Source organism: Podarcis tiliguerta (genome assembly GCF_965153285.1).
Source record: "Podarcis tiliguerta genome assembly, chromosome: 6".
NCBI classification, from domain to species: Eukaryota; Metazoa; Chordata; class Lepidosauria; order Squamata; family Lacertidae; genus Podarcis; species Podarcis tiliguerta.
This window is the reverse complement of record NC_139539.1, coordinates 25,875,854-25,903,103: the sequence shown is the minus strand read 5'-3', so window position 1 is coordinate 25,903,103 and position 27,250 is coordinate 25,875,854. Positions and strand designations below refer to the sequence as shown.

Here is a 27,250-nt window from a genome sequence, read left to right as displayed (position 1 = left end):
ACAAACAAACCACAGCAATAACCTGCTATTTCAGGAATGCTTTGCTACCTTTTCTTTCCTGTACTGCTGCAAGCATCTGCCCCTGCCCTGATTTATTAGGACTTTAGGATCAGAAGTTGTTATTCATTCACAGCAAGACTAAATCCCCTGTAGCAAGGCTGCCGCCATCATGCAGGGATAGGATAATGATGTTGGATCATAGCCAGCAAAAGTATATCACAAAGATAAATGTGTGTTCTTTAATTATCTGGAAATAACTGAAGAAGCACACTTAGGAGGAAGCAACCATTTTCTTCCTGACATGGTGGAGATCAAGGGGGAGACTGTAAGCAACAGTGCCAGGACTTGTTAGCTGGAGGCTGGGAATGAGTTGGATTATTGGAGGGGAGTAGACTCTGCTATTGTCTATGCCTGGCATTTAAAAAGAGAGGGGAGAAAATCCAGGTAAAGGGCAGTACATTATTTCGCTTTTCCACCCAAACTGGAGATACTGGAAAGACCTGGGTTTTGATTCACAACTACGGGAGGCATTCAACCAAATTGTTGTGCCAGCTCAATCATTTGCACTAGTGCAGGGGTGCGGAGTCTCTGGCCTATAGGCCTACCAGGGAGTCTAATTTGGCCCACAAGGCTGTTTTCTCAAATCATAGCCACTCATCCATTAGTTGATGTCACTAGTGGTCTCAGCTGATGAGCAGGAGGACAGAATTTAATCCTGCATTCACTGGGCACTCACGTTCCAAGCAGGTCTCAAGATCACACAGCAAAGCAACAGGATTTAATCAGCACTCACCAAGTGAGATTAAAGCCAGGTGCAAAAGTGTGCGTAAGGTGCATCAAAGAGGCTTTGACAAAGACTTTAAGACAGCTCCTGTGCTCCCATTCGAGCCTCCAGGGGCTCAAACAAGAATGTGAGGGCTGTCTTAAACCCTTTCTACAAGTTTCCCTCCCCTTTAAGTCCCACCAGGTGAAAATATTCCTCTTTTACCAGACCTTTGGCTAATTAAACAATCTATGGCCTTGTGTGAGGGGGATATTGTTATGTTTGTTTTTGTGTTAAATATATTTTTAATACTGTAAACTGCCTTGTGATCCTCAGATGAAGAGTGGTATATAATTTTAATACAGTAAATATATATATATTTATTAAAAGTTATCCTCTCCTGTGCTAGCACAATGGATTCTCCCAGCTGTCCTCGCTTTTTGCATGCCTCCACCATCCTGAAATCTAGACACTTTTTTAGCACTGTGCTAAATACAACCTTAAGTGATGTTATCAGAACTCAGCAAGATGGAGGGCATGGGAGGGATCACAAATCTTAATGGGAGGGGCTTAAGCATGCCTACTAGTCTGAGTGGTCAGCTCAGTCCACCACTGAAATAGGAAACCAACCAAACCTTCAAACTGGTGGCTGCAGACAACATATTTTGCCTTAATACCCTCTTTTGTCCCCCGGTTAACCCAACAAGCAAGATGGTTTGGTTTTCTCCTGTCAGCAACTGCTGGGGTGTCAGCAACGTTGACCTGTTGTTTTAATCACTGAATTCTAATGGGATTGCTTCATTCAATATTTTAAATATGGACGATTATATTGAAAATATGCTCAATGGAGTTGTTTCATTGTGTATTTTAATATATTAATTATCGTGTACCAGGAACAAAATTGAGGAGTGTTTTCAACCTAGCTTGGCGTGTGGCTCCTATTTTTCTGCTTCCATCTACTCCCTGCTTGGGATAAAGGAGAAATTCAGTTCAATTCACATTTTATTGTGAGTCTGCCTACTTTACAGTCCCTGAAATGATATTCATACTGACATGCAGTTATACTCTCAAATTTGTACTTTACTGGATTTTGTGAGGCAGCTCTCCTACCAAATAAAGTGCAAACAATGCATATTTGGAGCAAAAAGTGTGCTCCATTGACTCCATTAAGTCAGTGAAAATAACATATCACATGCATTATATTAGGGCAAATGGCTCACGAAAGTGTGTGTATAAAGCAACATCCCAAATGCAAATGTATATAGGAGGAGAAAAGTGCACTGAAATGGGAGACCAAATGCTGATGATTTTTTGGAGGGCTTTAAAAAGGATATATCACACACAAAAAATCGGGACGGTGGATAACAGAAAATAAGACTGGAAAAGAGAGAAACTGAGAGAAATCAAAACTGACAGATCTGTCCATTGAGGGATGCTCAATAGTTGAGTTTAGTTCCGGCACCATTGCACAATATATGACTATGCCTGGTGAGGCCACTTAAACCACAAGTACTGAATATGGAATTAATCTCAGAACTGTGTATGTGTGTGTTTTCCGGCAGTTACAGAAATAAAAGATAACTTCTTAAAACACATTGCCACTGAGAACAAAAAAGATATTTATATTGATATGTGTGTGTGTGTGTGTGTGTAAAATGCACTCTACTTTTCACCTCTTCCAGGTCTCAAGGATAATACACTACTAAGGCCCTGAGTCAAAGACTGACATCATCTCCAGTGCCTGGTAAGGGCATGAAGATCAACAAATTCTGATAGTCTTGCCAGGTCCTGATGGTTTCCAGTTTACTGCAGTGCTTTCTCACTGGTGGTACCAGATTTATGGAATGCACCCTTTGCTGAAATATAAGATGCACCTCTTTCCTCAGGTATTCCCTGGATCTCTGGACCCCAATCTCTGATTTTCCTAGCTGTGTAGCTTAAGTGAAATTGTTTTATTGCATATTTTCATTATGGATAGTGATTATTTGTGGTTTTTTGTTTTTTATACTTTGTTAAGCTGCTTAGAAGCCTATTTTGGCATTAAGTGGTATATAAAAATAAATGATGAATAACTACATGTGAAATGAAGACTTATTTGGCAACTGAGAACACCTCTTCCTTTACATAACAATGTTTGCCAGTATTATTAGTTCTACGGAGAAGACAGACAAACTGTGAATCAGGTCTCACTATTTCACAGGCAATAAACATCAGCAAGTACATTGTATTTTTCCTGCCACAGCAGTTTGAACACGTGGGTTTTATGGGCCAAGGGAGGTCAAAAGGAATGGGAAAATGAAGAAAAATATAGTGAGACAAACACACAATTTTGATGACTCCCATCAAAATCTGCTCCAGGGCATGCTACACCTTTGATCATGAAAAGAGCCACCTTTCTCGACTGAGGCATCCACGCACTCACAGTACAACTTGCACTGCTTCCCATTCTGCAGCAACGCAAAACAGAGACAGAAGCAACAGGGGAAACTTTTATTCCAAGTCTTGTAAAGGTTTTCCCTTCTCACACTGAGGGAAAACGTGAATGCGTAATTCTTTTGTCATTCAAATGGAACAAGTCCTAAATAAACATTTCCCCTTTGCTTCAGCTATGGAAATCCACAACCAACTAACCAAATGTAGAATGCAACAATTCTTGTCACTTGGTGAAATTTCATTTCTGCCACTTGCTTCCTTGCCAGGGGGTTCCAAACAATGCACTGCTCAAGTTGTTCAGGTCTTTGTTGTACTCTAAGAGCAAGACACATTTGTCAAATCCTCACTGTGATCAACTCCTGCCCAGAAACCTTTGTCCCCATGTGGAAGGTTGTGCGGATCCAGAATTGGCCTCCACAGTCAATTATGGACACAATATTAAGACCATATTCATGGAAGACAATCTTAGTCAGCTACAAGTGATAGAAGAAGAAGAAGAAGAAGAAGAAGAAGAAGAAGAAGAAGAAGAAGAAGAAGAAGAAGAAGAAGTAGTACTCTAGCAATGTGCTGGGTGCTTAAGAGGAGATAATCGTGAAAGGAAGATAGACAACATTCAGGTGGGGACATGGAAAAGGCTCAGAAACTAACAAATTAATAGGCTGCATTATGTAAAGAAGTCAGAAAGCACAAGAGATGCAGTGGTACCTCGAGTTACAGATGCTTCAGGTTACAGACGCTTCAGGTTACAGACTCCGCTAACCCATAAATAGTACCTCAATTTAAAAACTTTGCTTCAGGATGAGAACAGAAATCGTGTGGTGGCAGCGTGGCGGCAGCGGGAGGCCCCATTAGCTAAAGTGGTACCTCAGGTTAAGAACAGTTTCAGGTTAAGAACGGACCTCCGGAACGAATTTAAGTTCTTAACCCAAGGTACCACTGTACATGGAAGAAGAGACTAGGCTAATTCAAGGGGTTTACATCTTAAGGTTATTGTGATGATGATGATAAGTAAAGTTCACATTTCTTGTTCCGTTCTTATCAGACTGAAAATGTTATGGAAATATTGCACCAGCAAATTGCTTCAATTTCATTGTACCATAATAGCAACATCTTTTGTTTTAAAGGTTTCAAGCTGGAGAGATAATATGAGCCGCAAGAATAGGCATGTTACAGCCTGTCTTTCTGAGCATTTATTAAAATAATAATCAAGTCACTTTCCAAATTTACCACTGAAGCAGGAAAAAAACAACCAAGTCTTCCCAGGTACTGTGCTCCACTTGTAGCTAATAGATAAGAAAAAGAGGATGCATTGAAAACAACTGCCTCCTTCTACTAAACAGAATCCTATTTTGGAGAGCAAAATCTTATGACAAACCGGCAAAAAAATGCCACAAAATGCTGCAGTCCCTGGTCGTATCGATTGGAGCATTAGGCATTTGAAAAAAAACGAGATTTTCATCTATGATGCTTTCCCCTCAGTCTCAGGGAATTTTATCTCAAAATCACATAATATTTCACTAATATACTGTGATGCTGCCCACCTGCCGTCTTAGAAAAAGATAATGATATTGTATTAATTGTATCATCAATATAGTGCACTCTTGTTTCTGCAGACACCTTGGGGGCCCATAAATATGACTTCAACAGAGCCATGCTCAGAATAGAGAGGGAAAGAGAAAGATGCATAAAGCACATTGATATATTGTAACAGCAGACATAAATCAAGTTTGGTATAGCGAGTTATTAATCCATGGAAAAGCCTGGTAGATGATATTAGGCTAGGAGGATTGTGGATCTATATATCTGTGATCCTTTTTTAAAAGATAAGATTTCAGTATGAGAGCATTTTGGCTCACTTCATTTTATAAAATGCAGCAAAATAATTCTACACTCTGTACTGCCATTGTCCATGGCCTGTGAAGCCTAGGTCTGGGACCCTGCAAGTCCTGGGGGTCCTCAAATGACCCTCAGAAACAGTGTCAGATGTTTGGGGTGCCAATGTATGTAGTACTGTAGGCCAGTAACCACCACTTTCATTTATTTCATGGTGTGGGGAGATAAGTGGGTGAACAGTTCATGGAAGCACCAGAGAAAGTGGTTCCAGAGTCCAGCCAAACCCAACACCCTGATTTCTCCAGAGTACCAAAATTCTGGGAAAATGAATATATCAGGCATGGCTGAAACTATCTCTGTCAGCACTTACTTCAATCCTTTTCAACCCAATAGCCACATTTCTTTCTGGGCCACCTTTTGAGGACCACATGCCAGTGTTGAGCGGAGGCAAAAGCAACAGCCAGTAGAAAATCAAATGTAAATTTTACTTTTCTACAGTAGACTAGTGTCTACACACACTCGCACACCTCTCTCATCCTGCTGCTGTGCAAATAAGGAGCACTATCATGGTTCATTGACATATTCCAGCCAAGCAAAAATATTTGGGTTACAAAGCAGGATGAGTGAGGGCTATGGCCTGAGGAGAGAGGGTGTCATCTGAAGTGAGACTCAAGGGTCAGGTAGAGAGGCCACCCTCACAGGTATACTTGGTAGGGATGTGGGACAGGGCCTTCTTGGTGGCTGCTCCCAGGCTTAACTCCAACCCTAAATATGTTAGACTGGCTCCCTTTTTGCTGTCTTTCTGCTGTCAGGTGAAGACTTTCTTCTTCTAACAGGCTTTTGGGAATTGACTGCTTTTAATGAAAGGGTGGCTGCTGTTTTTTATTGTAACAGCTGAAATTAGGGGGGAAAGCGGGATAAAATTATATATATGTAATGATAATGATAGTAACTGCTGAAGACATACTTAGAGAATGGTATTTATCATGCTATTCTGTCTTCAGAGCCAAGAACATTTAATCAATTGTATTGACATAGGGGAGGCTCATGATCTGAAACTGGCGAACTTCCGTCTCAATTCTCATTCTCATCAAAAAGCAAATAATGAAGCGTGACACTACCTAAGTGAAATCTCTGTGATGGTGAATTTTTCTTCAACAAGAAAAGACAGGTGGCAAGTGAGCAAATGTCAATTATCTATTACTGTCTATGTGACTGTTTTCCACTACCCAATTTAATATTTAACTGTACCAATGCTAGTTAGCCTGTGCAAAGGTGGGCTACATCCAAATGTTGTTGGTGACAACATAAAAACTATTATTATTAATATTATTATTAATAATAATACTGTTTTTATTTATTTTCATGATACAGAAGATACATTTTGAGAAAACAATTGTTACAACAGTAAAACCTTTATTAATTTATCTGGATTGCTCTCTTATTAAGAATGGGACATAACAGGTGTGAGAGGGCAAATTTGTGTTTCCTCTAGAAAACTCTGAGATTTGAATAAGTGAGAGATTTGAAATTCTTGTAGTTTTTCTGTAATTCAACATTCTTATAAATGTTTCCTTTACAGTAAAACAAATATTGAATCATGGGTTTTCTTCTCTATGAGAACCAGACAAATGCTGGAAATTCTCCCTTTTATGGCCCAACTTAGGACAGCATTAAATACTTTGGGGGGCGGGGGAGATGAGACACTAAAATGGAAGGTGCACGAAGCACAGCAGATGCAGAGTATCATATCAGATTACTTCGTAGGGCATGCACATCCTGTCATTTAACTGTCAGCTCTTGTGAATAGTGAAGTCTCACATTAGAAACTGTGAGCTGTGACTGGCAACCAAGTCTCAGCTGCAAGTATCCTGTTTCATAAAGCAACCAGCCTCCCATCTCTAGCAGCTTTGACTTTTCAGAATCACTCTGTTTTCCACTAGAGTCATTTGAAACAATCTTTTACAACACAAAATTTGGCTTCAGGCTGTAGGATTTGACAGTGACTTCATCGTTGGGAGGATTTACAGAAGATGAGACTGGCATGTTCTCAGATAACAAGCCCTGTTGGGATGACAGTTTATTTTTTTTCACTTTTTTGTGCCTCTCACACCACCAGCAACAACGATAGAAAACCTGTCCTTCCCCTCTAGCTTCTGAAAGCCACCTGCTGATTACTGCCTGTAATACATTAAAACAAAAGCAAAACAACAACAACAACAACCCACACCTGGGTGCTAAGTGGAAAGACCTGAGCTATATTCCAAGACCACCAATGAAGCAAGATCTGGCCCAAAGTTTTCACAGAGTTTGAGCTTAGGGCAGAAGTGGCCACATTCAATTCAACCAGCCCATCCAGCCATCCATTGCCTGTTGAGGGTGCCCCTTTGGGTACCCTTTCAAGGCCTACAATTCATCCCCCAATATGAGAAGTGGGTTTGCATTGGGGAAGGGAAGCCTTTCACCTCCCTCCCCCCCTTTTTATTTTGCAAATGATTATTTAAACACTTTTTTAAAAAGTCGCCTGCTTCACAGAGCTCTGTCTGTTACTGTCTCCATCATTCTTTTATGGAGTGCCACTATAGAGATAATAGCCTACTCAAAAACAGTGTGAATCACTTCTCACTGTCTTCTCCAAAAAATATACAGTGGTACCTCTGGATACAAACAGGATCCGTTCCAGAGCCCCGTTCGCATCCAGAAGCAAACGTAACTAGCGACGGCACGACTGCACACACGCACGTCGCTTTTCACCACTTCTGCACATGCGCGTGACATCATTTTGAGCGTCTGCGCATGCACGAGCAGCGAAACCCAGAAGTAACACGCTCCATTACTTCCAGGTTGCCATGGAGCGCAACTCGAATGTGCTCAACATGAAGCATATTCAACCCGAGGTATGACTGTAAAGGTTTATTCTTGGCTGCCCCATGTGGTTAGGGAAGAGAGTGCTTAACCATGAGTCTGGTTCAGATGGTATACTGAACCAAACCAAACCTTGGCTTTAGTTTAGCTTAGCTTAGCCTAGCTTAGTATGAGAGTAAAGAAGGCCAGGGACGAGCAGAGTGGCTACAAGAATCTCTTAAGTAGCCTGCAAGTTCGTGTGGTCCCAGGAAACCATAGTCTGACATACCACAACATGCAAACCAGGACAGTGCATATTCTGAATGTATGTTTATAGTCAGGCTCATGTAGAGCTTGTCTGAGGCCCAGAGTCAGGAGTTCCTGGCTGACTGGGAGGCATGGGGTATGCTTGGCATGACAGCCTAATTTCAACAGAACCCTGGAAGTCCCACACGCTGCCCCAACTGGCTTTGCCCTCTGAGGCCCAGGATAAGTGTACCCGGCTGCCCGCAAGGGCCCACTTACAGTGCTTGGTGTTACACTGCAACTCTCCAAATTCTCATGCTACTAATATTCCTGGCATAACAACGAATAGGTAGCAGAAGAAGCCCCATTGTTTTGTCCTTCATGTTCATCCATAAAACTGTCCATAAACCCTATGCAGTAAGGCGAATGTGTCCATCAGAGTACAATGTTGAAGTCCCACTATCAGTTTTCTACACAGAAACCATAAATTCAGATGCAGAATATTGATATGCCAGAGGACAAGCTGATTTAACAGTGTTGTATTATGCAGTTTATCATACATGACATGGACGACTCTTCTTACATAAGTCCCATCACAATGAGAAGACTCTTGAAAGAGCCCTCCAAAAAGTGGAAGTACAATGAAAAACTCTGGTCAAAACCCCTGTTCTCTGACTTACTTCAGTCTTGAGGCCCAATGATTCCCGATTCTTTTTTGAAGGAAATATAAGAAAAGAGCAGCCCACATCACTTACATTGCCATGTATTCCTTCTCACATTATGTGAGTGACTGTGTGTGTGTGCGCGCATGTGCATGCACAAATCAAAATGGAATACACCAATGTGATTACAAAGCAGAGTCATTTATATTGTACCACAATTCAGATATTTTAAACTTTTCAATATATTATAAACAGTGCTTTTTCCGGGGGGGGGGGGGTGCAGCGGTACACATACCCCTAATTTTTTTGTGAATCTAAGTTTGGTCTCATTGATGGGCAGTATTTCAATACGAGTAGGAAAATGAGAGTACCCCTAAACATTTTTTTAGAAAAAAAGCACTGATTATAAAACAACCTGAACTTATGGGATAGGGATGGGCATAAGGTCATAAGAAAATAAAATGAAATACATATCCTCTTTTTTAAAAAAATGAGGGGGCGGGAAATATGCAGCAGGCAGGGGATGTACAATAAGAGTGGAGGAACTTACTTGGGCCATATACTACATCTGATTATTTGGTCAACAGAAAACCAGCCTAATATACCATAACATGCCCCTGTTTGTATGACACTCGCAGAGTCTTAAAATCAATATGACTTACCTGCACATTTTGTTCTTGTTGTGAGCGGAGGTCCAGGAGGTCCAGTTCCTCCTTCTCCAGGTCTGGTAAGAAGCACTCTGATCTCATACTCCACATCGGGGTCTAGATGCCATAACTTGTAATTGGGTGAATCAACAATGTGGGTTTCAGCCCAGTTCCCATTGGTTGTACGGTACTCCACCTCTTTCAGGATGATAGGTCCATCTCCAATGATGGAGTTGGCATTTGGCTTGATCCATAGATAGGTGGCTCCAACTGCTAGAAGTTCTGGAGGTGCAATAGGCGTGGGAGGTTCTGCAAGCAAGAAGAATGGAGATATTTGTGGGTGATAGGTGGGGAGTAGATGGGTTGTCATTATGCAATGCAATGGGAGCAGTAGACAACATACAAGAGTTATACAGAGAAATTAACTATCCATGACACCAACATTTCACATGCTAATGAGACAATCAGTACTGCTTTATTTTGAAGAAAGGGTTCAGATGAACCCTGTTTCTTTATAAAGAAGGGTTTTTTGGGGGGTCCCATCACGGAAAAAGCCACATCTCTTGTGCCTGTCAGCTAAATCAGCCTTACAGATGATCAGGTCCTCTGAAGCATATCCAAGTACCTTGCCAGCCCCATATGGGTTGGCATTTGTCCTTAAAAGTGTTCTTAAAATAGAGGGTGGAGGAAAAAGTCCAGATGAAACAGCATCATGGAAAAGGTACTTTTCAGTCTACAACAGAGTAGTTGCCAACAATGTCACCACTGTTAATGCATCATGTTCACTCCATGCGAATCAAGAACAAGAAAAGTTTTGCAACTTCATATTCAAGGGCACTTAGCTAAGCCTTCAAAATGCTTATGGATTCTGCAAGAAAGATCTCTATTACAGCATTAGGAGATATGAATCAGATACTATTACTTTTGTGGGAAAATAGAGAGTAAGTTAATAAAAGCACATCTCTTCAGCACCCTTTGATAAAATCAATATAACATCTACAGTCCCTGCCCTGATCATTTTTATTATTACTATTTTATTGGCAATCCATTTACACTTTGTGAACCTTCAAAGTATTGTCTGTAGTTTGTGGGACTGAAAACATTAAATGAAATGGACATTATTAAGACATTCTTTTCATTTTCTCTGGAAGTTTTCTTTACTAGTTTGCTTTGATTTTGTTTCTTACTCTGTCCTGGAAAGTCTCAATGCATCATTTATTTAAAAAGTTGCTGTTGACACTTCTGGGTTTTTGTGGACAAAGAACTCTGGGGTTTTTGGTTTGTTTGTTTTTCTGAATGCATGAGCCAGAGTCAGGTTGTTCTGAGTGAACACTCTGGCCAGTGGGACACTGGAAAAGATGTTATCAATTTGTAATATTCCATTCAGAACATTATAAATGTATCAACAGTTTCTCAACAACTGTCTGGCTTAGGTTTTGAGTTGCTGGGCTAGCTTCAGTTTCCCCACCACATATATGTCTTCATCAATAAACACACAAAGTTGATGTCATGTTGCATGGTATATACTGCCCCTTGGACAGCACTCTTTGTACAGCACTAACTGTTCATCAGCTGCAAAATTTTCATATTAGAATGAAGGCTTGTGACTGAATGTTGGTCAGCATATCTCACAGGCTGCAGACAGGTGTAAGCTTGCCTCTCATATGATAGCTTGGTATTGAAGCCAACCATTAAATCTGAGGACTTCACTTATTCTTTTGAAGGAGGCCCATAACATTGTGCCTCAGAAATGTTGAGGGCAACCCTCAACAACACATTTCGCTAAGATCTTTCTGTGAACAGAGAAGAATGATGGGATGTTTTACTACTAGAGGCAACCCCACCCCTCAATACCACCTCCTGCCCCTAGAGGCACCGCCCACTGTTACACCCCTCCCCAGTCTCCAGTTTGTCACTGCCAGGTGTTTACCACCACTGTGTGCTCCCTTCCACCTCCTGTTCCTCCTCTGCTGCTGCATCCACACCCTGCCACGGTCATGTCCCCACCACTGCAAGCCGCCTGCTGCCATGCTCCTTGCCCTCAGCACACTGGGGCTTTCCCAGCCCACCTCCAGGCAGAGGAGGAGGAGGCACAGCAGTGGGTGGGCCATGGAGGAGGTGAAGTGACTGCAGTGGTGAGGGGGTACAACTACAGCAGTACAGGCGGAGGAGGAGGAGAGCACCCAGCAGCAGCAGCAGCAGTGAACACCCAGCGGTGGGTCATGAGTGCCCAGCCCAGCTGCAGTGCCTCTGGGAGCCTGCCATGCTGAAGCAGCCACCTTGCCATGCCTAATAGGTGGGCTGGCCCTGAGAATGGATATCCAAAAATCCTTGACTGAGTGTTGCCATTCAGTCCATCTACTAAGGCTTGCAGACATTCGCAGGTGCAATTGGCGTCTCAGTGACTCAAAAAACTGGGTGAGTATATTTTGTGCAAAAACTTTATTTTATTGAACAAGGCTGGGGGCCATATTAGCCTGAGAGAAGATGACCAGTCCAAGGTCACCCAGTGAGCTACATGGCCAAGTAGAGATTTGGATCTGTTTCCCTAGATGCGCAGGAGGGCGGAGTCCAACATGGCGACAAAGGTAGTTACTAAGTAATTTCGCTTACCCTTATCAAAGTTTTAAGTGGTTTTAAGCGGTTTTTATCCTCCCTTGTTTTTATCCGAGAGTTTTAATGATCTGCTGGCTGTGCTGGCTGTCTTTTAATATCTCTCCACTTGTGTTATTTTTGTTTTATCTGGGTTGCTCCGACGCCCCGGACTCGCCGCCGCCTCCCTAACTGGGAGAGATAAGTGAAAGGTTCTCCTGGGCATAAATCCTCTGCCCTGTCGACCAGCTCTTTCCTTTTAGTTTTTAGCACAGTGCCCACGACGGTTCCCCTGCAAAATTGATTTATGGGCCATGGAAAACGCCCAAGAGACTCTGACGAGGCATTATCCTCTCCTAAGCCTAAGCAATCGAGGAAGGGTTCACTTAAAGGAGGGAGCGGCCCCGAGGAATGTACTTACTCAATAGCAATTCAAAATCGTTTCGATCCTTTAACTGCCCTTGAAACAACATCAAAAGATGAGGCCCCTGAGACGCTACAAATTGGAAACGCTAATGGTAACACAAATGGGGATGGTCCCTATCCGAAGGAGGTGTTGGTAGCTGAATCTGCGGACTGCACAGGATGCGAGCAACTCCATCTAATAATTAGAACTCTAAACTGTATATTCAAGAAAATTGACGGCCTATCCTCTCAGCTGTATAGCCTTCAGCAAAAACTGGATGACCAGCCGGTACAGACAGCCCAAGAAGGGGCAGTAGATGTTCCATTGTGCCGGCAGAAAGCGCCACCAAACACTGACCGTATGAAGAAATGCAAATACAATCTTAACCCTTCACTGAATCGCCAATCCCTGACCCTACATCCAAGGAAGATTTCCCTAACCTTCCGGGAAAGGGACCCAAGTTGGGCAACGCTACATGGGACTAAAGAGCACCTCAGATGGCTTCTAAAACTCGAGACATCAGAAATAGATCTTTGTGCTGTGCTTCCCTTAAACCGCCAGAACAGATATCAGAGAATGATGCTGGCTTTCCACTCTGCAAAAATCCCCTCTCTTATTATTAAGCAAAAAGTGTTTTTGAATAGTCTTGGCATTTTTCCAACGAGAGTTTTCATGGATTCCATAATTAGACCCCTCCTATCGGAGGGATTAACCAAGGAGATGGTACAACCTCCCCGTCCTGAACCACAAAAGAGGGCTGAGCTGTACACCCCATGCCTGGGCCAGTCCCATAGTACCTCCACTCCCACAACTAAACACTACGATTGTGCCAGTAACTCTTTGACACCCCAGGAGGAAAGAGAGCTTATCGCCTCCTTTGGAGAGTTACCAGCGATGGAACAACAAGAAATTATAAATAGGCTGGACTTACTTAAACTTCAGCTCCTAAGTATCGCCTGCAACGTAGTTCCTACGAATAATACCCACTCTAATTTAGCGGTGCCATGCCCTATGGAACTGGAAACAACAACTCCCCAATACCCAGCATATAAGGTGCCGTCTGCATTGGATGGGAAGGTCTCACTGCTGGAGGCAGACTCTTCTCCTCCCCTTCACGCTGGTAACTCATCCCTGCTTCTAATAGACTTATCTGTTCCCTCCGTGATTAACCGATCCAAGAACGGAACTCAAGATAACACCCCCCTGGATAAATCGTCGCCCCTCCACCCCTCCATGCCGGACTTGGAATCAACATACATCGAAGATCATCCACGACCTGAGACGGTAGTGGCCACTCCAAGTCAGGCTTCTCCAGCGCATTCCTGTTCATCAAAAAGCCAACAATTACGTGAGGAAGACACTACAGTGTCGAGAGTCACCACAGAGTGGTCTGAAGACCCAGCAGGACATATAAATCAAATGATCACAAGATCTGTTTCCCTAGGCCCCAAGCCAGTGGCGGGTCAGCCAGGGGCTAAGACGACCCCCAGGCATACAACAGGAACGATTCCAGCCTGTCTCTCCCATCAGTGTGTAGCTCTAAGGAGTTCTGAATCACCTTCCCCAACGATTTATAAGGACTCATGTCTTGGAGACACTGAGTACATATACAGTGTCCAGCAGAGATAAATGCAGTCAGAGCTAGGCTGAGGTTATAAGCACTAAAGCTACTTTATTAAGCATAAGGCAGAACAAAAGAAAACATGTCTCTTCTCTCTGGTCCTCCTCAAACAGAAGTCAGAAGTGAAAGCAAAAACAAACAGAAAGAGTACAGTAAACATCTGCTCCCATGATTCCAACAGTCGGTGCTGGAATGCATAACACAGACATGTGATGAACCAATCCTACATATCTGCACAGTGAGAGGAATAGAAATCCAACAGCCAGCTCTTTAACCACTACAACACACTGGCTCTGTTTTCTGTGGCTAATCCAATATGAGGGATTCAGCATCTTTGCATAACATGCCTCTTCCCATTTATCCCATGCTAACACCGAAAATGCCCGTCACTATGTCAGATGGGATTTCAAATGTGCCTTGTAAGTTGCAATGACCGCTGTAAGATCCAATATCCTCAAGGACCACCTCTCACTATATGAACCAACCCAGACTCTGAGATCATCATCAGGGGCCCTTCTTCGTATGTCGAGAGTCTGGAGGGTGGCAACATGAGAACAGACCTTTTTTGCAGTGGCTCCCCTTTGTGAAATGCTCTCCCGAAGGAAGCTCACCTGGAACCTTCATTACATATCTTTAGGTGCCAGGGAAAAACATTCCTCTTCTCTCCTGCCTTTAGCTAATTAAATAATATATGGTCTTTTAAACTTTCTGTGTTGGGGTGTGTGTCTTATTGTTTTGTTTGTTACTATGTTATGTATTTTTTTGTGTTTTTATGTTGTAAACTGCCCTATGATCGTTGGGTGAAGGGTACTATAGAAATGTAATAAATAAACAAAGTAAAAATAAATAAATATCCTGGATAGAATAGAGACAAAGTCTTCCTATACACAGACACAGAGATGATATGTATTATCTACTGTCAAGCCTGAGATCAGGCAAATCTCTTTGAATCATTTATGCTTACTTATATTTGACGCCCAAAACCACGATCAAGTTCAGTGTATGGAGTTGGTGGCAGGAGAGACACTGGCAATGACAAGCTAAGAACCTCTAGAGAGCAAGACTAAAATAAGCATGCTAAATTATATGTGTGTGTGTATATATATATATATATATATATATATATGTCAGATAATTAGATCAGAAAAAAGAGTGCTGTTTACATGAGGTTATACAAACCTAGACCTACACACAGAGATAATGAATATGGCTAATTGAGCCATGAATAATGATAATGAGAGTTCTATACTTCCAAATGAGTAACCAGAAAGTTGCCAACCAACCGGGGGGGGGGGGGGGAGGTGAAGAATAAACAGCTTGGCCATTTACAGTATATATATTTTTCTCTCCTGTCAACTGCTAGTGAAGGAAAGTTAGTTCTTCTCTCTCCTGCCACCATTACCTCCTTTCTCTCCCACCCCCCAAATGATATTTTTATCTAAAGTATTTCTATTTTTTTAAAAAGTGCATGCATCCATTGAGAATGAAAGAAACTCATGGTTTATTAGCACATGCAATTTAACGTGGCCATCACATATCTTTCCCTTGTGTCCAGTGATGGCAAGAGGAGGAAGCGATGGTAGGTGAAAATGACAGCTGCTAGAGTCGCTCTCCCTCCCGGCGGGGGGGGGGGGCAGTGTTGCAGCCAGGCCACGCACTCTCCCCGTGCATGGGGGGAGCGTGGCGATGCCACCTGTGTCACAGGGAGCCCCCCGGCTCCATGGCCGACCAATCCAGTAAACCGGGGGCGTGGCTTGGGCCATTTAAGCAGCCGCCCACAAAGGTATTCCGTTAAAGAGATTTGGGGGTGTGGATCTCGTCTGAAGCCCGAGTATGGGCTAGGGCCATGCCATGACCCCAACAGGGACCCTGGGGGAGCCCTCAGTTGATGTGCATCAGCAGAGCTCCCCTTACTGGTGGTTGACCCTTACTAGACTACCTGCATGGCAGGCAGGAGTCAGATATAGTTGCTTCAATTCCAATGCCTAAGCCAATACCACTCACATTCTGTAACCAGTAAAGTTGTGGCCTTAATAATAATAATAATAATAATAATAATAATAATAATAATAATTTATTATTTATACCCCGCCCATCTGGCTGGGTTTCCCCAGCCACTCTGGGCGGCTTCCAAAAGAATATTAAAATACTGTGATACATCAAACATTAAAAGCTTCCTTAAACAGGGCTGCCTTCAGATGTCTTCTAAAAGTCTGGTAGTTGTTGTTCTCTTTGACATCTGGTGGGAGGGCGTTCCACAGGGAGGGCGCCACTACCGAGAAGGCCCTCTGCCTGGTTCCCTGTAACTTGGCTTCTCGCAGTGAGGGAACTGCCAGAAGGCTCTTGGTGCTGGACCTCAGTGTCCGGGTAGAGCGATGGGGGTGGAGACGCTCCTTCAGGTATACTGGACCGAGGCCGTTTAGGGCTTTAAAGGTCAGCACCAACACTTTTAATTGTGCTCGGAAACGTACTGGGAGCCAATGTAGGTCTTTCAAGACCGGTGTTATATGGTCTCGGCGGCTGCTCCCAGTCACCAGTCTGGCTGCTGCATTCTGGATTAGTTGTAGTTTCCGGGTCACCTTCAAAGGTAGCCCCACGTAGAGCGCATTGCAGTAGTTCAAGCGGGAGATAACCAGAGCATGCACCACTCTGGCGAGGCAGTCCGCGGGCAGATAGGGTCTCAGCCTACGTACCAGATGGAGCTGGTACACAGTTGCCCTGGACACGGATTTAACCTGTGCCTCCATGGACAGCTGTGAGTCCAAAATGACTCCCAGGCTGCGCACCTGGTCCTTCAGGGGCACAATTACCCCATTCAGGACCAGGGAATCCTCCACACCTGCCCGCCTCCTGTCCCCCAGAAACAGTACTTCTGTCTTGTCAGGATTCAATCTCAATCTGTTTGCCGCCATCCATCCTCCAACCACCTCCAGACACTCACACAGGACCGTCACCGCCTTCACTGGTTCTGATCTGAAGGAGAGGTAGAGCTGGGTATCATCCCATTAACCCCAAATACTGGCGTCCGTGTGTTTTATTATTCAGCAAATGGGGGGAGGGGCTTGACGTGCAACTCACCTACTCTTTTTCACCCAGCCCACTCTGAGATGGTGGTAATATTTGAGTAAGGAGAGGGAAGAGGAAGCAGCTGAGGCTGGTGGCAAGGAACGGAACTGCCTAAGACAAAAATGGGTTACCGGCAGAGAGACTTTGCACTGGATGCAGAACAAGCTCATATCTCAGCAGCTGTTTATTTAAGTAATCTTTTGAATGTTTTTAAATACCTGATTTTAACTGATTTTTAATCAAGAATTTTCATGTTTCGTTTTATATTTTTGTAAACCGTTTAGAGGGCTTTTTATTACAATTGAGTGGTACGCATATTATGTTAAAAAATAAACAAGGTGCAAAAATATGCAGAGGTGCAGAAGTTCTCACAGGTAACATTCACATTTTTAAAAAAATAAATCAAAATTTGATGATGTACCAATAGAAACTGGCCTGGTTTCACTAACATAGAAGAATCTATAGGTGGCAAGTCTACCTAATAACTGACTTACTCACTTGAAATAGCAATATGCTAGTAATTTCTTAAAGTGCCATGCATTTCAGTAAGTAATGAAATCTTCTATTTAACTGATTTGCTAGAGCTAATTTTCAGTGCCACTGAAGTCAATTGTGGAGTTAACACTGACATTAACTGAATCGTAATTAAGCATTTACACTTGCATTTTATCACATAATATATTAAAATAAAGCTATAATCTCAAAAAACTGCAACAGGTCCACTTGCTGATGGCCTTTATCTTGCACAGTATACAGATGAACTGCCTGCTCTTGTTCTGAAAATGCTATCTTAATTATCCTTAATTGTCCTCCTCGATAATTAATTCTAAATGTATTTTAAGCAATGTTATTTACTACAGGGATTAAAACTGAGTTAGCCAGGTCACCATAATAAAAATGCCCCTCTGAAAGGCCTCTAATTTATAAAACTTTGGACGAATGCCAGGCTGATAGCTGAATCTATTGCATTGTTCTTGGATGGACGACAGGGCTACCACCTGTTCAATGAAATGGGTTTTCTAGCAATCTATCCCCTCCAAAATGCAAGGAGGACATGCTAAGGAACCTGCTAAAATGTTTGTTTTGCTTTCCATTTTGTTGAGAGACAGCTGCAGCACTATCACTGCAAATGAGTAAAGCACAACAAAAGACGGAGCAAAACAAACTAGCAAAGCGCTGGCAAGGCAAAGCACACTGCAGTTCCAAGTCTACCATCAGTAATTTCAAAGTGGGGCACCAATTTGGAAAGGATGAAATCCAAGGTTCAATCCAGATCCTGTATTTTAGCTGCTGAATCATCCATCTAAGGGGGCATTGCATAAATGATACTTTTTCCCCTACATTAGTAGGGAAAGCAGATGAACCTCACACACGCAATCTCATGTGTAAAGAATATGCAAATGTATTCTACTATGTGCATTTTATAGACACTGAGAATCAACTTCCGCCAGCAATTTCCCAATGTAAGTACAAGTGATAAAACAGACATATGCACAATCTTTGCAGATGGCTGGGTACCCCACATTCCCGTTCCCCGATACTCATAGGGAAAACATGTGTAAAGTGTATGTATAAATTGTACTTAAAGCTTTTCTATAGATATAGCCAGCTTTTCAATGAGGCAATAAAACAGCTGTATGCATGAAAATAGGACCTTCTCATTACTGATAGGGATGTTTCCAACCACAAGATCACAGAATCGTAGAGTTGGAAGGGACCCTGAGGGTCATGTCATCCACCATCCTGCAATACAGGAATCTCATATAAAACACCCATGACTGTTGGTCATCCAACCTCTGCTTAAAAACCTCCAAGGAAGGAGAGTCTACCACCTCCCGAGGGAGTTAGTTCCATTGTCTAAAAGCTCTTAATGTCAAAAATTTCTTCCTGACTAATTTCAGTAGATACTGACTGCCACTTAAGAAAACATTTCGTCTTGGTCCAAAGCACTTTGGAAGCTGCCAAACTTCATTTGAGGACTAAGTCCACTTCAAGAAAAACATGGCTTTTTTCCTCTCCCATTCACTATTGAGGAATTTTTTTAAAAAGCTGTAACTCTGATTTCTCTTTTCACGGAAGCAAAATCATGCCAGTGAAATCACAGGAGAACGCTATGGTAGGCAGCCATGTTTTCCCCACCCCAAACCATTCATAGTTGGCTGCCTAAGTTGCTTCTATTTCTTGTAACGGGGTGGGGAGGAAGCGTGAGAGCAAGAGAAATATATCCCTCTTGCACTAGCCTTGCATGCCTCTTGAATGTGGCTGTCTGCATAGGAGCATGAACATGCTGCTAGTGGTGTGGTGTCATGGATCTTCTCTCTTGCTCAGTTGCTCCCTGCAATGCAGATGGATGGTATACCTAAGATCCACTGCCAAATGATCCCATACTATGTTTTGCTGTTTCTGCCCACTATTTGTAATGCCAGCCTCAGGGTGAAAGACCTGTAGAAGCTGCAGAGACATCACCTTGCCAACAAAGGTCTGTATAGTTAAAGCTATGGTTTTCCCAGTAGTGATGTATGGAAGTGAGAGCTGGACCATAAAGAAGACTGATCACCGAAGAATTGATGCTTTGGAATTATGGTGCTGGAGGAGACTCTTGAGAGTCCCATGGACTGCAAGAAGATCAAACCTATCCATTCTTAAGGAAATCAGCCCTGAGTGCTCACTGGAAGGACAGATCCTGAAGCTGAGGCTCCAATACTTTGGCCACCTCATGAGAAGAGAAGACTCCCTGGAAAAGACCCTGGTGTTTGGAAAGATTGAGGGCACAAGGAGAAGGGGACGACAGAGGAGGAGATGGTTGGACAGTGTTCTCGAAGCTACCAGCATGAGTTTGACCAAACTGCAGGAGGCAGTGGAAGACAGGAGTGCCTGGCGTGCTGTGGTCCATGGGGTCATGAAGAGTCGGACATGACTAAATGACTAAACAACAACAACAACAACTTGTCTCCAATGATGATATTGTATTTCATAGTGTTGCGGGGAGAACTCAAACAGGAATTTCTGGCCTCAAATGACATATCGTATGTCCTAAAAGAAGAAAGGAAATTATTTATATAGGGGTTACTTTCAACTAAGATTGTGGTGAATTCCCCCTGCTTTATGATAGGATATACACACTTGCATGCTTGATCTAGTTCACAATACAAAAAAAAAACATGTGCATTTGTCTTAGCCCTACTTAGTAGGTCATTTCAACATAATGGCTAATCCATCACTTAGAAACAATAACAAGACATGGGATGCTAGAACATGATGACTAGTCAAGTAGACAAATCCCTGTATAAAACATTTGGAGTCATGTCAATAATGGAATGATTTGGCTGCTTAGCAGGAATATGCAATTTCCTTTTATAGTCAGCCAGGGCAGAATAGCAGCCAGATATATATTTCAAGAGAAACTACCGTATATAGTAGTTTCTATATATTTCAAGAGAAACTACCGTATATAGTGGTTTCTATATATTTCAAGAGAAACTACCGTATATAGTAGTTTCGCTCTACAACACGCACCTGACCATAACACGCACATAGTTTTTAGAGGAGGAAAACAAGAAAAAAATATTCTAAACGAAACAGTGGATGTATGTTTTTTGTGGTTCATGCTGTGGCCACAGACATGTGAACTGACGGTGAGTTTGGGGTGACCCAGTGCAAAAATCCTGAGGATCCATGTGGATCCGTGCTTTGTAACCATGTTTTAAGTGGGGAGGGAAGGAAAAGCACTCAAGGGACAAGGAGCATACGTGGGGTGTGTGGAGAAGGATGCTGCTAATAATGCAGGAGAGGCTCCTCTCCGGCTTTGCTCCTTTAAAACAAGCAGGCTCTGCTTCTCTCCCTCCTCCCCGGCAAGGAAACTACGATAGTAACCACTCTGAGACAAATCAAGAAAAATTGCAACCAGCACTCTCCCCCAACAAGTGCAGTGAGGTCAAAACACACACCCCCACACACAGAGAGAACTGGCCCTGAAGTCGCAGGGCCCTGGAAGTCGCAGGGGCGCTGGGGGGGTGAACGGGAAGCAAGAGAAGGAGAACGATCCCTCACACACACACACAGACACACAGAGTGTCAATTCTAAAGTCGCAGGGGCGCTGGGAGAGCGCAGGTGTGCAGGGAGAGTGAATGGGAAGCAAGAGAAGGAGAAGGAGCCCCCTCACACACAGAGACACACAGAGTGTCAATTCTAAAGTTGCAGGGGTGCAGGGAGAGTGAATGGAAGCAAGAGAAGGAGTCCTCACACAGACACACAGAGTGTCAATTCTAAAGTCTCAGGGGCGCTGGGAGAGTGAAGGGGAAGCAGGAAGAGGAGAACGATAGCTCAAGCACACACACACACACAGCCCCTACAGTGGCTAATCCAAAATCGGACAGCAAAAAACTGCAGGCAGGGACAGAGAGCATGGGTTGTTTTAAAGCAGCCAACTCCCGCTCGGCTTCTCTCCCTCCTCCCCGGCTCCGCTAGCTGACAGGAGCCGCTTACACCCGCTTTGCTGTTTCAAAGCGAGCCACGGACTGCTCACGACTGCAGCAGATTCCCCCGCCATCTGTAGGCATTCGCTCCATAACACGCACAGACATTTCCCCTTCCTTTCTAGGAGGAAAAAACTGCGTGTTATGGAGCGAAATTTACGGTAAGTAATCTTAGGAATTACTGATTAATGCACATCATTAGATCTATAGAGAACTGAAGAAAGATTAGGTAAAACTGCTTCTGAAAATTAGCCTCTGTGATACATTATATTCTGATACCAGCCCAATCAACAATGGGTGTCACACTGAAAATGCCAAATGAAGCCTTAGAGGGAAGCATTATTCCAGCAGGTGTCTCTCCTCCATACAAAAGCCTACAAATCTTTATTGCTTTAAATTAACAATATCTCCTCGCACCCATAAATCCTGCTAGTGGCAGAAACTGCAAGATGTGATTAAAACTAGGGGCAACAGCTCAGAGAACAGAGCAAAATGTGGCCAAGGGACAAATTCTCATAAGGAAATGCTGATTGGTATCAAGCAAGACAGTGGGAAAGCAAGAGCTCTGAATAGAAGACTAGAGCCACAATTATACTATCAATCATGATGGAAACTCCATGGGCACCTCAAATGCTAAGTGCACCTCTCTAACAATATATTTTATAGGCCTCTTCCCACTGAGTACCATGAGAAGCAATTATGTGACCTGATGAAACGTTATAATACCGTTGTGTAGCAGCAAATCTGCACAGGCGCAGCTCAGGACATGAGCAAGGGTCTTCTGTCTACTACCCAAATGAACAAACTTGTCACTCCATAGTTTTAAGCTTTGGCACTATCACCATAGGTGGACTCCAATCTCAACATATAGACCACCAGTACCCTAATTTATTTCTTATCCAAGTTATGTATCACAGAAAGCGACAACTATAGTTGCACCTATGGACAGATTTGCAGACAACATCATTCTGGCAGTAATTATTGATATTAAGGTTTTATAATAAAGGTGTACCAGACATTCATTGAAGGGGGATAAGGGAAAAATCAATATGTTTCCAAAAACCGCTGGCTGGCTCAATGGATGGGGAATGGTCATTCAACCAAAAAAAAACCCCATCAGATTGGTATTTAGCAATAATTTGCTACAGGAAAAACCTAGAAGAGAAAGTGAGAGCACACCACTTCTTACTTACATCTTACAGCTATAACCACTGCTGCACATTCTTGGTGATGCTATTTCCCCCCTCACAGTCCCTTGGTGATAAGTCTCTATTTGTTTACAGACAGCCCACTAGCCTAACAGATTTGCTCATCAGCACCACATGCCACATAAACACACACATGAACCAGACCCAAAGGCCAACTTTGTGTCCATCTCCAGCTTGGCATCAATATCGCAAGACGTCATAGCATGTGGGGCTCATTCACATTCTTGTCTTCCAGCATGATGGGTGTCATTATTACATACTTTCCTCCTGTCTATGCAAAAGAATAAATGGACACAGATTTGGCTTCAGAAGCGGCAATATTCAGAAACCAGTAAAATATCTGTTTCCTTCTTGGGCTTTTTTTCTGTGCTAGCACACAGGCTGTGTGTGTGTGTGTGTGAATCATATGAATTATGATTGAAATTATCTTTGGTCACCTTGTGATACCAATTAAAAACATTTTTATTCTCCAAGGATTTTAGTGGGGACTTGCAGAGATATTTTGTCAGATGTTGCTGTAACAATTTGTCACGGTAGGATCTTTGTTGCGGGCATTATATTGTGTTTTATCGTAAATTGTTTGTTTTAATTTTGTTAAAATATTCAATTTTCTGTTTCCCCACTCTGGAATCACAAAGGTGATGAATGGAAGAACCTTCTTTGGAGGTCTTTAAGCAGAGGCTTGACAACCATATGTCAGGAGTGCTCTGATGGTGTTTCCTGCTTGGCAGGGGGTTGGACTCGATGGCCCTTGTGGTCTCTTCCAACTCTATGATTCTATGATTCTATGAAGAATATGAATCTAAGTAAAAAAATAAATATTTTTTACATACATTTAAACTTCAAATGCTTCTTTTGAAGTTTTACAGGCTTTAAGTTTTGCATGTTTTTGCTATTTTCACTCCACTTTTTACAATTTCCCCTCCTTACATCTGCATGCATTATACCTACAGAGGGTAAAGTTTCATGCACCTGAGCAAGTGGATAAAAGTCCATGAGGTCTTATGGTATAATCAATTAAATAGTTTTTATGGTGCCAACAAAATTCTTCATTGTTTCAAATGGTACAATATTAGCTCTTCAAGAAAGTGCAACCATCCAGTCCTTATAATTATGACAAAACAATATTCGCAAATATTATGACAAAATAATATTTAGTCTGAGACTAAATAGACTCTTGCTGGAGCTTCCTGTATAGGCCTTTTTCACACTGTAACCAGTGAGAGCCTATTAAAAAGACCCCACTAAAATGTGAAATAAAAACTTCCATGCCAAGTAAATATTTAAGGTTGACAAAATGTATTGCTATGCTGGCTGGAAACTTTAACGTGAGTGTACATGAACCAGAGCTTGTAATGCTAAATGAGAGTATAGAGGCTGGATCGAAATTCTACCTGAGCGCACAAATATCCCTGGCTGTGTGAAAACTATGGATGGCATTCACCTCACCAACCCCATCAAGGGAAGACCTGCACAAGGACTTCTGCTTGCACAACAGAGCTTATCCCCCTTTTCTTTCTCCCACCTCCTGAAATTGGCTCAGGGGGCTGAGAAGAACCCCCAGAACTGCAAATGGTGAGGGGATGTATTATTCTGCCTGGCAAGTTTGAATGTTTGCCCAGATAGAATGGCTGGAAGTGTGTGACACTTAATTCTACCCAAAAGAAACAATAGCGTATGTCACCATGGAAGTAGCATCGCAGGGTATATCAAAGGCAGCCCATACTTAAAACAAGTTGAAAATGCTGAACAATTATGAGTAAACATTCATTCTCTCTCTCTCTCTCTCTCTCTCTCTCTCTCTCTCTCTCTCTCCCTCTTCCTCTCTCCTGCACACAGACGGAAACAAATCCAGCTCATATATTTCCCCAGAATCCTTCCTCTCCCGCCAATAACCCATGTGGTTTATCACTCCCCCCCTCCATATTACAAAACTTTATTGTGACAAAAAGCCCTTATGTTCCAGCACAGGTGGGATTAACATTAATATATTCTGAAAACAATTTGCCAAGACAACAGCGGCTTCCTCTTTTCTGACATAGATCCCTTCAAAGGCATGATTCCACATTCTTACGTATGGCATCCTCTTCTGTTGAGATGGTTACACTCCACCACATCACTGGCATAAAGCTGTGGTCATGCTGCACAAAACCCATGGAAGAATTTCTAACTTTACTTTATCTGTAATCTCAGCCCCCCAGTCCCTTGCTTGCTCCTACAGTTGTGATATTGTTGCACTGGCAACACCCACGCAGGCAATTCTTCTTTCACACCAAATTTAGCTGTGTATAATTAGCATTCACTCTGAATTATATTTTTGTCTTATCAGCTATAGAAACTATGCAAAGTGATTCCTCTGATTCAGGATTAGAAGCTACTTGCTGTAATATGATAGAGAGCACAGATCTTTCATCTCTAGGAGAACTAAGCCTGTCGTTTACAAGCTGCTAACAATTTCATCATTACAATTAATCCTTCTTTATATTCCGCAGACATGGTTAAAGCCCCAACTCTTTGATAGTTGCTTGGTCAAACTCTATAGGAAGTCTTTAAAACTGCAACTGGTAATATCTAAAACTTTAAAGATATTTGTTCTCTCTCTTTCATTATATATATGGAAAGTGCTCTTTAATCTTTACACTGAGTGCAGTACAAGGATGCATTTAAATTTCACTGAAATAAATGGGAATTAAATCTAGCCGGGGGGGGGGGGGGATCTGGGACGTGTAAAACTCTGTTCTCCTCTCCTTCAAGGCAGAAGTTAATGAGTCCCTGAACATCTTCTCCAAAGCTGGCTCTGGAAATTTAGCTGGCAACTCTGCTTTTGTATTCTAAATCAGGTGGATTACTCAGAGGCAAGTGGATGTGTGCAGGATCCTACTGTGAGATAATGTACCTGTTCCATCCCCTGTGGCAGATGCCAGGGTCAGCAAACTTTCTCAGCAGGGGGCCGGTCCACTGTCCCTCAGACCTTGTGGGGGGCCGGACTATATTTTGAAGAAGAAAAATGAACAAATTCCTATGCCCCACAAATAACCCAAAGATGCATTTTAAATAAAAAGACACATTCTACTCATGTAAAAACACTGTGGGCCGGATTTAGAAGGTGTGGGCCGGTTCCAGCCCCCAGCCTTAGTTTGCCTACCCATGGCCTATGCTCTATAATTTAATTAATCAAACTGCCTTCAATAGGGTTGCAACCTTTCACCAGCCGAAACACGGGCCAGGTTGGGCAAACTAAAGGACAGCCTGGGGGTGGGGATTGGGTGGCACGCACACTCTCATGAGGCCAAATCCTCCCCCCATTGTTGAAGAGGGTTCCCTGCTTTTAGTCTCCCACCCAATCCTTACCCCCACCCCCACCCCCTGGCCCCTCTCTTCCCCTCAATTCATGTAGGCAGGCAGGCTTCCACAGGCAACTTGAGGCTCAATTCCAGCCTTTCGCCCATGCTGGCGTTGGAAGAGAGTCAAGCATGGAGCAGGAGGTAGGAGAGGTCAGGTTGGGGTGATGGAGAGGGCCAAGCAGTGTTGGACCCACACCCTGCTAGAATGGTGGGCAGCAGCTGAGGAGGAGCACCAGCGAGAGGAAAGGAAAGAAGGGGGTGAGGGAGGGAGAGAAGGTCACTCCTTCCCCCTTCTCTCTATTGTTGCTTGCACCAGGCTGGGCTCCTCATCAGCTGCACCAACAGCAACGCAATTGCCATTTTGGGCCAGCTGAGCTCAAATATGGGGGGGGGGAGGCATCCCATTTGAAGTCCAAATGGGACACTTTTGCCCCAAAATGGGGTGCTATCTAGGGACAGGTAGACAGTCTCCAACCACCAGGGATAACATCAGTGGTGACAAGTTCACAACACCCGCAAGTTTCCACTCTTCGCTTCCCTGAACAGCCCTAAGAGAAAGTGTCAGGAATGGCAACAAGTGATGCAGATAGCATACTCATCTGCCCTGCCCTGCTTCACATGTTTTCTTGACTCTTTATATCGTAACATCTGAAGAGGCCTGCAGTACGAAAGATTTCAACACTGAGAGCAGAGTAAACATTACCCAACCAAGTTTGTATAGGCACCTTCTCAATAGCTGCAGGGCAAATAACAAGCTAAAAGCTGCTGTAACACATGATGGACTTCTTCCATTTGGATTTGAAATGTTAACGGAGCTTTTTTCAGAAAAGAATGGGAACATTTAGAGGCTCTTGGTTCTTTGTTCCAAGGGCTGGAGGATGTCAGCAGTGTTTCACGTATTGCTTTACTAACATGGTTTTATGACTATTACTTGCTGTTAACGTTTCATAGTCTCCCCTCAGCATTCACTTTAAGTTATTGTCCAAGGGCTTTCTCTCCCTTCCCCCATCTTCTTCTTTTTAACACTTTAATAATCAGCAGCCAGAATTCTCTGAATTGGAGTATTTATGCTGGCAATTCTTACACGACATTTCTATGGCACGCACTGT

At 43.0% G+C, this 27,250-nt stretch overlaps 1 protein-coding gene across 1 annotated transcript in view; it reads right to left on the bottom strand.

Annotated features, from left to right (window-relative positions):
• The window catches only part of PTPRT (protein tyrosine phosphatase receptor type T), a 594,790-nt gene that overhangs the window by 273,653 nt on the left and 293,887 nt on the right, over positions 1 to 27,250 (bottom strand). Inside the window, exon 7 of the mRNA XM_083446701.1 lies at positions 9,444 to 9,737. Within this exon, the coding sequence (XP_083302827.1) occupies positions 9,444 to 9,737 (294 nt within the window). The remainder of the gene's footprint in view (positions 1 to 9,443; positions 9,738 to 27,250) is intronic.